This window comes from Notothenia rossii (assembly GCF_949606895.1).
Source record: "Notothenia rossii genome assembly, chromosome: 9".
Taxonomy (NCBI): Eukaryota; Metazoa; Chordata; class Actinopteri; order Perciformes; family Nototheniidae; genus Notothenia; species Notothenia rossii.
In genome coordinates this window covers 26,646,961-26,657,664 of record NC_136907.1, presented here as the reverse complement: position 1 = coordinate 26,657,664, position 10,704 = coordinate 26,646,961, and the positions used below count along the sequence as shown (strand labels likewise).

Genomic DNA, 10,704 nt, shown 5'->3' with positions numbered 1-10,704 from the left:
TCCCTACCTGTACTGATTGAGATGGAGTGGCCTTTCATTGGCCGTTACAACAAGGCTTACAAATGAATCCCTCACTTATTCTGTCAGTCACTCTACAACTTGCTAAGACAACAATGTGTACTGTGTTAGCAATGCACAGGAAAAAAAAGTATATATTTGACAATAACACTGACTAAGGTTTGACTTATAACTTTTACTGCATTGTTAAACTTGCACATCACCTGCAACTCCAAGTGTTTCCCCCTCCCGCTGCTTTATGGGGTTGAAGCAGGAGCTGCATTGAGAAGGGACAAACTGTTCAGACTTTTAATGAAGAGTACCCATCCATCATGACGTCACAAGCAAACAAATGAAAAAATATCTGTGCAGGACGATGGAAACAAACGCATATTTGTATGGCCTTGTCAGCTCTGGCTGAGGTGGAAGAGAGCGTTCTTTCTGAGTTGAGTGGCACTGCCTGGAGGAGGCCCTTTCTCTGTATGCTAATCATGCAAACCTTTCTTTCTCTCTTTCTCTCTCTCATAAACACACACAAAATCGGAAGTGGCTGCATGGTAAAAATAATTCAGGACTGAGGTTTCTCAGGACGGGTTTTATTCCTCTTTTGGTTGCGTATGTCAAAACAGTACATCTCAAAAGGTTTTTCACAACACATATTGACTATGACACATTATTATATAAAAAGAATTACCTACAAAATGACCACTTATAATTACCGACCACTATTATTTTTCTTTTTATTCAAATGCCTTCATGGCACAGGAAGATCCCCAAAAAAGAACATTTGTTATGTATTGTAAATAGAAAAGTGAAAAGTAAATAATGATAGCAAAACTATATCAAAATATCACTTTACAAACTGGAAGTGGAATGCAAGGGGCCACTTTCAGGTGAAAAATTAAGCCAATGTAACAGTGCCAAAAGCTGCATTTCCTCGATTAGCCATCTGAGGCTTGCTGCGAAAGCAAGTCAATCTCCATACACCACCATTACAAAACGCCAAAGCGGAAATAATCATGTTTACCGGTTGGAACAAAAAAAAATGTTGGTGTCTTTATCTAATGTACCTGTTCATTACAACGGGACAGTGCTGATGTTTATACAACTCACCCGTTTAAATCATTGTAAGGATTAAGGGTGTCTAAGATCCACCTACCAGCTTATTCTTCTTTGAAAAGGAAACTGGTGATGAGTATTTGATGGTACACAGTTAATTGAAAGCAATAATATTAAGTTATAAATAATATTTTGTATCCAAACGACAGGGAGGCGTGTGGTGCAGTGGGTTGTGCATTGGTGTTCGGATCAGGGGGTCATAGATTCAAACCCCACAGCAGTCAGCATGTCGTTGTGTCCCTGGGCAAGACACTTCCCCCCAAATTGCTCCTGTGGGGATTGTTCACAGTATTGAGTATGTAAGTCGCTTTGGATAAAAGCGTCTAACAAGTGACATGTAATGTAGACGTATTGTTATTGCTTTCAATTAGCCTAATACAGTTATGTGAAATCTATTGACATAACACATTTAGTTAAAGTTAAAAAAAAATCACTGTAGAGGTAAAATATCCCTTTGATACATTTCAATATAACATCACTAATAACAAAGAAGTACAGTATCAACCAATTGTTTTCAAGCAGAAATGCTCAGTGCACAGTTTGACACATCTAGCTGCGGTTGATCGACTTCCTGTAAAGCAAAAGCTGCTGAAAAAAAGAATCCCTTATTTACTGTATTATAAAGCTATAGGGAAGTAAAGGCAGGTGCTCAGGAAACGCATTGGCACACACATTTAACCCTAGACTTTATCTTTTGGTTCCTCAGTGCCTTTACAGTTGGAGGTGGATGCGGCCTCGGTGGACTTGGAGTCAGTGACTTCTTCTTCAACGGTTACAGGACCAGCCGAAACTTCTTCACTCTTTGCAGTTTCCTCCTCCTTCTTCTTCTCTTCCTTTGGTCCATCCTCCTTTACCTTCCCGCTGTCTTCCTTGGGGGTACCATTACCCACCTCCTCCTGCGTTTGACCAATGTCAGACATCAACACCATGTTCTCTTTGGCTTCTAGCTCTGACACGCTTTTGTTCCTCTTGGCGGTTCCCATCCAGTATCCGGAGGTGCTGATCAGGTCTGCGTTGCTGCTCAGCGCCTTGATGCGTCTGCTCTGCTGGCAGACCTTCCATATCAACAGCAGAGTAGAAACCAGCAGAATGGTACACGCTATGATCAGTCCGCCGCTCACCATGAACAATTGAAGGCATTCCTTCCTGTACATATGGAAAGGGGTGGTGGTAGAAGTGGTGGCAGTAGAAATGGTGGTAGGCCGATGTGTGCCAGATGGCATTGAAATGCTATGACTGCTGACGTCCAGGGAGACTGGTGAAGGTGACTCAGACTGAATGCTGGCCTCACTTGTGTGATCAGATAGGGATGTTTTTTTAAAAGTTGGTAAAGTGGAGTCTGCATTTGAATTGTCTTCTTGTGTAGTTGAGGCAGGATCTGGAATATTCAGATTTTCAGCAGCAGTAGTTCCCGCGATTTGAGCACCGCACAATAGTGAACCAAGGAGTTCTACGCAGCACAACAGGAAGAGCAGTCCCTTCATGTTGCTATCTGAGAAGACAAGATAGCTGTTTAGTAAAAAAATAGTTTTTGAAATACAGATTTGATACAGGAAGAACAGTTAGATGGAAGCTCGGACACAGTACCTCACTTTATAATCAATGGGGCAGCTTTAGTCAAATAAAAATGAGTCATTTATTACTATGGACATTAACTTAAGTATTAGATGTGTGAGTCTGGTCTTTCTGACATGATAATATCTATACTTACAAAAAAAGAACTATTTTTTGTCACTTCTGCAACACAATACTCCTGATTCACCACAAATACACTTTTCCGTTTTGTTCTGCGATTAAACTAATATATATTGTCCAGTCACTCATTTTCTTATATTGATTATTTGATGCTACTTTATACAGTGTTTTTAATACTAAATCATGAAGGCAAATGTTGCCTTGTAAAAAACTAATATATGTTAACACAAATATAATATGACGCTACCCAGCAGTACATGTTATAAATAGCCCAACTTTTACCCACTGTATGATTTAAGTATACCAATCTTATGATTCGTCATTGTAATATTTAGTATTCTGAAATGGACCTTTGTGATGTGTGATATATTATCCATAAGTTTAATTCCATACATACATACATACATACATACATACATACATACATACATACATACATACATACATACATACATGCATACATGCATACATACATACATACATACATACATACATACATACATACATGTACATTGGAACCAGCTGCATCACTTAAAACAAAAACACAATTTAGCTTTCACAATGTAGTGCATGTTTTTGTTTTGTTTGAAATGTTTCGCCATAGTTTCCAATAAAGTAGTTGATTCATTTCAGATTCATCACTTACTCATTTACAGAAGTTCTTCAGAACTATATTTGGTGCATTGTTTTGGGGACATAATTATGAAGACATGATTGTAATTGTACAGCAAATTCCTAAAACTGATGTAAATTCATGCTAAAGTGACAGATAAGCCCATACTGTATTTGCTATACCGTATAGCCTACTGTGTATTTTGTATGTAGAAAACAGTGCAAAAAGTATATTTTATCATCAGGATTTAGAACAGAACCGTACAAAAACACTATCAACACGTTAAAACATATTCCTTATTCTTATAAGTCTTACCAGTTAAGGCCTAAACATTAAGTTGATACTATTTTTCTCTGTTGCATGATGTCAGAACTTACATATCTCAAACACAAAAGTATTAATAAATGGCACTTACATTGCTGATGATCTTGATTTATTTCCAAGAAGAATATGGTTTAATCAAATAATAAAAACGTACGGCGAGTAAAGAGAGATGAGCGGTGTGTAAAAGAACTATGTCAAATGATGAGAATCCAAATGAATGGCATAATCATCCGGCTGTCTTCTGCTTACTTCTCCATTTGGACTATAAAAAGAAAAGGAAGTGGTTTTGTGTTCTGTATGAGGCTGAAGCTGGTCACGCAAACATCTGTCGTGTGGCAGACTATTCAAAGTTAGAGGCATACTGAGCAACACACTTACGATAAAATAGCTCTAGAATCATTGACCAGAGATTATTTTGATCCTGGTTAATAGCATTTTAGTAGTCAAGTGGTAAAGACACAATATTCTTCTTTTTTTTAAATGACAAGCCATCTCTTCTGCCTTAGATAGCTAAGTCATGTCAAGAGGCCCACAGCAGATTTTAGTTGAGACAAGAGGATTACACTTCTATACTTCCGTTTCTTAAGTGTCATGTACTTATTTTGGTCTTGGCCACAATTTCTTCAAAAACTTTATTTAGAGTTCCTATTTAATGTCATGCACCTATAACGCAAGGCCTTTTGACACGTCAGTAGATTCTGAGTACATGCAAGTGGAAAATGTTGCAGCATGACACACGAAGGTGACTCAGATATGTAAAATGGGTCCAATTCAACATCTGTTCCTGGCACAAATTAAATAATAATTATTTGCATCGATTGCAAGTGTATTAGTGTAATAAAGTTCCCCTTTTTGTTTCTGCGGTAAATGTATATTTGTGTATCCGGTGCGATTCGTGGGTATTTTTGCTGCGTGTTTTCACATGCACCTGTTGTTTTAGCATCATCCCGACACTTGACACCCAAGAGATAAAAGACAGCAGCTTCTAAAGTCAGGTCTGTTTTGCAGGTATTCAACTGAAGACCCTCGAGTATATAACCCTTGTGGTTGACCTGCTGCGCTTTTGTCCAAATATCCGTTTAGACCATTTCATCAATTATCTTCCATAACATATTGTGCAGTGGCCAGAAATGCTGATAAATGCAATGAAGATTCTATATATTTTTAAGCAGGGCTGTTGACTTAACCTTATCTTTTTTAAACTAAGACAAAAGCACCACTTAAAATCATCTTTGGTGTTTACCAATACGTTTTGGAATCCCTTCTTATTTCTTGGACATTTGTAAAAGCACTAAAAAGAACAAATCTTAATAAGCTTAGAGAAAGAAAAGTTGAAAAAAGCAAATTCTTAAAGATTTTTTTGAAGTAAAAAATGAAGCTAAGTATCTTACCCTGTTTTACATACGAGAAGAGAGAGAAACACATTTTCTCAATTTTTCCAATGCAATAGGAAATTCTAAATGGGCCCAGATAGATAATATTAAGTGCTAATTCAGTCTCTCCCCTTGACACCGATTCAATTTGATAAAGCTGAAATCTGACCAAATATGTTTAAAACCTGTTAAGCCCCAAGGTCCCCGCTTTTTTCACGACACTGTGTCTCAGGGGATCTTAATATTTAAGAACCTATTAATGTGTTATACCAGATTAACGGAAATAATCTCAGCTAATTGACGATATAAACCATTTTTACCAAAACAAAACACAAGTCTCATAAGAAGCATCTAAATGACCCCTTAGCGAAAAATGCTAACGGACATTGGCACAGAACTCAAGATAAAAGTACCCTTATTACTTATCGTAGTTGCATATACAAGATATCCGATTAAAGCTGAGGTTCCACAGATTATTTAGGTATATAGTATCATCACTGAGTGATCCGAACTTGCGACAGGGGAAGCAAAGACAGACATCACAACACGTACCTTTACGTAGCTTCTAGGGAGATCGTCTCACCGTAGCTGTTAATCTGATCAAAAGACGTGTTCAATGGCATTAAAACGAGAAAAAAAGGCGGCTGAATCGGTTAATCCATAGGTTGATAAAGTTTCTGGGCAATAATTTGTCTTATTTATAATCCATAATTCCATTTTTATGTAAAAATCGCAAAAGTTAGCTGCTAATGGTAGCCACCAGAGTGGCTGCTGCTTCCGGTCTTGGCTATGCGTCAGTCTAACACTCACACATGACCAAATAAGGACTATGTGGGAGTTCCCCTCGATTCCATTGGCTCTGACGGTTAGAAAGAGATATCACATGTCAAAATCCAGCAAGGGGAGCCAGAGATATGAAAAATCCACCCAAATGGCCCCAGAAGAGGTTTTTTTGTTGCTAAATCAGTCTAAAAAGGTCAAATATCACTTGTTTTGCATCAATCTTGATACAGGGTACTTATTATATGTTGTACTTTGGATTCCTAAAGCTTTTAATCTACTAACCCATCATCCAAGGTTAGTTTTCACCAGTGCTTGAATTGGAATAAAAAAGGTGCCAGTACTCTAAATCAGCAACTGTTTCAAGTCAATTTATTTATACAGCCAAAAAAAAGTATTTGGCTCAAAGTCATATAGTATATTCTATAATGCTGGTGGGTTTGTCTCTTTACTGTATATTTTAGAAAGGCTCACTGTACGCAAACAAAATGACTCAGGTTGCATCTGAGATTAGAGGGGGTGCAGGGGTAAAGTGCTATTTTTATAAATGGGGAGTGGACCTGACACCCTTGGGGGGTCCGGGGGCATGCTCCCCCGGGAATTTCTTTTTTAAATATTGAGGTTAGATGCATCAATCTGGTGCACTTTGGGAGCAAAAGGAAGATATATATGGATACCTCTCAACATCCATATGAAACAACTGTAAACAGATCTACTTTTTCTTTATGGATATAAAAGAAAGTAAAGCCTGACTCCTACTGGCGGCTGGTTAAATGACTCCTCGTCCCTGAGTACACTCACCATCTTTCAGCAGGAAAGGAGAGGGAATCCTTGTCCGGCGACAACCGCTGTCTTTTCGCACTATTATTAAGCCACGCTAACATTTTCGAAATGTTAACGTTATGTGATGTCTTTTCTGCTCTAGTCTATCTTTGCGGTGCGTCATAGATGCGTCATGAAATGCCGCCGGCTGGGCATATTTGCCGGCCGCCGGCTGCGCATATTTGTTGTCATGAGGTGCCGCCGGCGGCTGAGTCCCGGCATTTTAATGAGCACTGGCACCTTGCCGGTACTCAGTAAGAAGTGCCGGTACCACAGGGGTAAAAATCAGAAGTGCCGGTACTGCGTACCAGTGAGTACCGGCCCAATTCAAGCACTGGTTTTCACTATAAGTAGAAAATATTTTTGGGACGGACACTAAAATGTACAGTTTTTTACAACCTGATCTCACCAGAATGCGTGACTCCACCACGACTCCTTAACACCGCATTGCGTGGTGGAGTCACAACATTTGTTACATTTACGTGTCGGCATCATACTTGCCAACCTTGAGACCTCAGAAATCGGGAGCCTTTCAAAATGCAAAATGTGGGGGGGGGGGGGGTGCTAGTGGATCGCCGGAGCTGTTAGATTAAAATTAACATGCTTATTGTAGTTGCAAGTGCACTGCCTTGCAGCCTGTAGCACCATCCTGGATGGAGCATATGTGTGGGCTGGACCTGTATTTTACAGGAAAGGAGTGAGCAGAGAGTAGAGTAGTTGTCGATTCTTGTTCTGTTTTCTGTGACTATCTGCCTCACCCTCTCAGACTTTGAGTTGCGCGCGCTACTAAAGAGACATGTTACCATGGAAACCAAACAATGGTGTAGCTGTATTAAAGTCTGAGTGGAAACAGTCCTGAGTAAATCTGATTTGGTCAGAAATTGGGAGAAATGCGGGAGAAATATGACCCCGGGAGGAAACCGGGAGAGGGCAATGAAATCGGAAGTCTCCCGCGAAAATCGGGAGGGTTGACAAGTATGGTCGGCATCACGCAAACAACGCCAATGTAAAGTGAATGAGGCTCCTTTGTCGTGGTGCACACACACATTTCTACAACGTCCTGCAGTGAGCTTTTTATTCTATAAAACGTTTTTAAAATCTACTTTATAGCTTGTAGTAACTCACGGGAGGCTTGTTTTATTTTATTTGTAGTCATAATCATTTTTATTTTTCGTCAGAATGTATTATGGTGCATTATTGACCAAATTTGTGTTCTCAAAAAACAGTGCATTGTGTGTAATACAACTGTGATTTTTATTCAATTAGTTATTTTTTAAGGAAGGCCAGAGCTTCAGCTGTGTCAAATAGATTGTTCCCTTTAGTTTACGTTATTTAAAAGACAATTATATTCCTATTTGATCAATAAAGGGGTATTGTAGGCCAATATTATTCATTTAAAAAATATATAATGATGATAATGATGGTGAAAACCACTCCCCCCACATCGGAATGACGATGGCTACTGACTGTATTTTAAATGCTTTTTGTTTAATAGTAATAATAATCATTTTTATTATAACAACAATAAACCAGAAGAAGATTCCGTCGTTACCACGGCATCGTTACGTCGCGCTTGACGGCAACGTGACGTGGCCACGTTACGTTACCCACAATCACCTCACTTTCATTAATTTCATCTGACAACGGACTACGGTAAGTATCTAAAATCAAGGGGAGTTTATTTCTTTAAAACACGAAATAATATTGCTTTTATTTATTCCACTGTAGCACAGTCTCTATAGCGTTTCATTCCTGGATATTAGGAATATGTTTAGCTTTTACAATAGGCTACGCGCAACCTACTGTAGCGGCCACGTCCAGCTACCAGCTACTAGCGGCCTCGGGCCTTCTGGTCAAAGTTTTTAGCTGGATAGCATTTATAGTTTATACAGCTAAATGACATTAGCTGTCACCGGCACAGTTGGATAGTGGAGGTGCGTGCTAGAAAAATCTGTTTAAATGCATGTATTTGCACACGTGTTGTAAAGAAAGTGTTCAACCCAGAGTTTTAATAGTGGCTAAAGGGCATCGGCGATGGAGTGGAACAAAAATGTGGAACTGGAGTTTTTCCAGAGGATTTGACTGGCCAGTGGGGCCCACCCAATGTCCCACTCTGAATCAAAAATACTTAATTGATCTCCGGGGGAAATTGGGATTGTTACATTGTAGAATTTAAATATATAGTAGAAGATATAAGAAAAACAAGTATGTAAAAATATGTGCATAATATAACAATATGCACAGTATAAATGCATAATGTATGCCAGAGTATTGCTCAGATAAATTATTATTGCATATAGAGTATTGCACAGATGTTTCTGTTATTCTAAATAATCCTAATCATGTTTTTATTTTTCCTGTTTTACAGCTTCATTACAACACTTAATATCTCCAACACACACATATCCACACACACACACACACACACACACACACACACACACACACACACACACACACACACACACACACACACACACACACACACACACACACACACACACACACACACACACACACACACACACGCATGATGCTGGCAGTGGCTTTGACAGGTGATGACTATAAGAAGGAATGTGGGCCATACTCTAGTTGTGTCAAAGTGATGTGTGTGAAGTGAAACATCACTCAAACCATGTTCATCCCTCTTTCTACTAGGATCATAGCTATGTCTTGCCTGCTTCTCCTACTGCTCTTAAGGCCGGACTCAATGAAGCTTTAGCAAGAGTGGAGAGTCTCGAGCGAGAGAGGAAGAATGCCATGGCTAGAGAAAAGAGGGCAAAGACCACAGTGAGGAGTCTTTTGGGGGATTTGAGGGTAAAGAACCTCATTAATGAATAACTCAAAGAGAGGCTTGATTTCTACTCAGGTAAGATGAAATTAGCACTTTGAAATTCATGTACATCTTACTCTTACGGTACGTCTACACTACAGGCATCAAAAAATGCTTTCAACGCTTCGCCCATTCACTTGAATGGGGTGACGTAGAAGATTTTGAATCTTCGCCGAACTGCATTGTGGGGAGCATGGCATGGCTTTGCAAACATCACGAGCATCTATCGGCATCAAAAGTTGAACAATGTTCAACTTTTGAGACTCGATGCTTGGCATCAGCCAATGAAATCCCGTTTATGCAAATCCCGCCAGTGCAAGCGCAGCCAATCAAACCGCGTGCAAGCTGGGAGAGCCAGACCGCAGTTCATTTCCTCATATTCCAAACGAGATATTACGGTAGCAAATCACCCGGTTCTTTACGACCGGAACTATTTACCGTGATACAAACCGGAGGAACCAGGCATGGAGGGAGGTGGCAGAGACAGTGGGTGAAACTGATCGTTTTTTCGCCTGTTTGGAGAGTTTATATCCAGTTTACTTCGTTTTAACATTGCTATTGCTTTGTATGTCGGGGGCGGGAGATTCATGTGATTGGTTGCTCGCAAAAAATCGCCAAGCTTCAGACACGCCCAGCTCCAAGATTTTTTCATGCCTGTAGTGTAGACGGGCCGTTACACTCTTTATTAAACTCCTTTGTTATTATATGAAAAGGACTTATTAATTTTTTCTCATAAAATTTCAGATCTTCAAATAGACTTCAAGGCAAAGCAGGGCCATGAGTACTCAAAGGACCACAGAGAGTTTGCCGTCACACTCCATCTACATGGTCCAAAGGCATACAAATAACTCAGAGAGACTAAAAATGTTCCCCTCCCTCATCCACATACATTACAAAGGTAGTCTTAAGGTTGTTCAATTTCATTTTTGGAAATTACGGTTGCAAATACGTTAAATAGCTACTTCTCCATTTTTTTAACAGGTGGCTGTGTTCGGTGGATGGCAAGCCTGGCCTGAACAAGATGATGCTGGATATACTGGAGAGAAGATGCCAGGAAGACCAGGCTAAATATGGATGTGTTGCACTCATGTTGGATGCCATGGCCATCAGAAAACATGTGCAATATAATCCACATAACCAGTCAATGT

General features: G+C 39.5%; 1 protein-coding gene across 1 annotated transcript; it reads right to left on the bottom strand.

Annotated features, from left to right (window-relative positions):
* Positions 1–577: 577 nt before the first annotated feature.
* Positions 578–4,034, bottom strand: LOC307020905 (uncharacterized protein). The gene is made up of 2 exons (XM_079652602.1): positions 3,840–4,034; positions 578–2,608 (listed from the first exon to the last, which is right to left on the bottom strand). Exon 2 carries the CDS (start codon positions 2,598–2,600, stop codon positions 1,797–1,799), a length of 804 nt encoding a protein of 267 aa, XP_079508728.1. The 5' UTR covers positions 2,601–2,608; positions 3,840–4,034; the 3' UTR covers positions 578–1,796.
* Between the last annotated feature and the right edge of the window lie 6,670 nt (positions 4,035–10,704).

Excerpts from the sequence above, each read along its gene's own strand:
- LOC307020905 (XM_079652602.1), bottom strand. The coding sequence starts at position 2,600 with ATGAAGGGACTGCTCTTCCTGTTGTGCTGCGTAGAACTCCTTGGTTCA.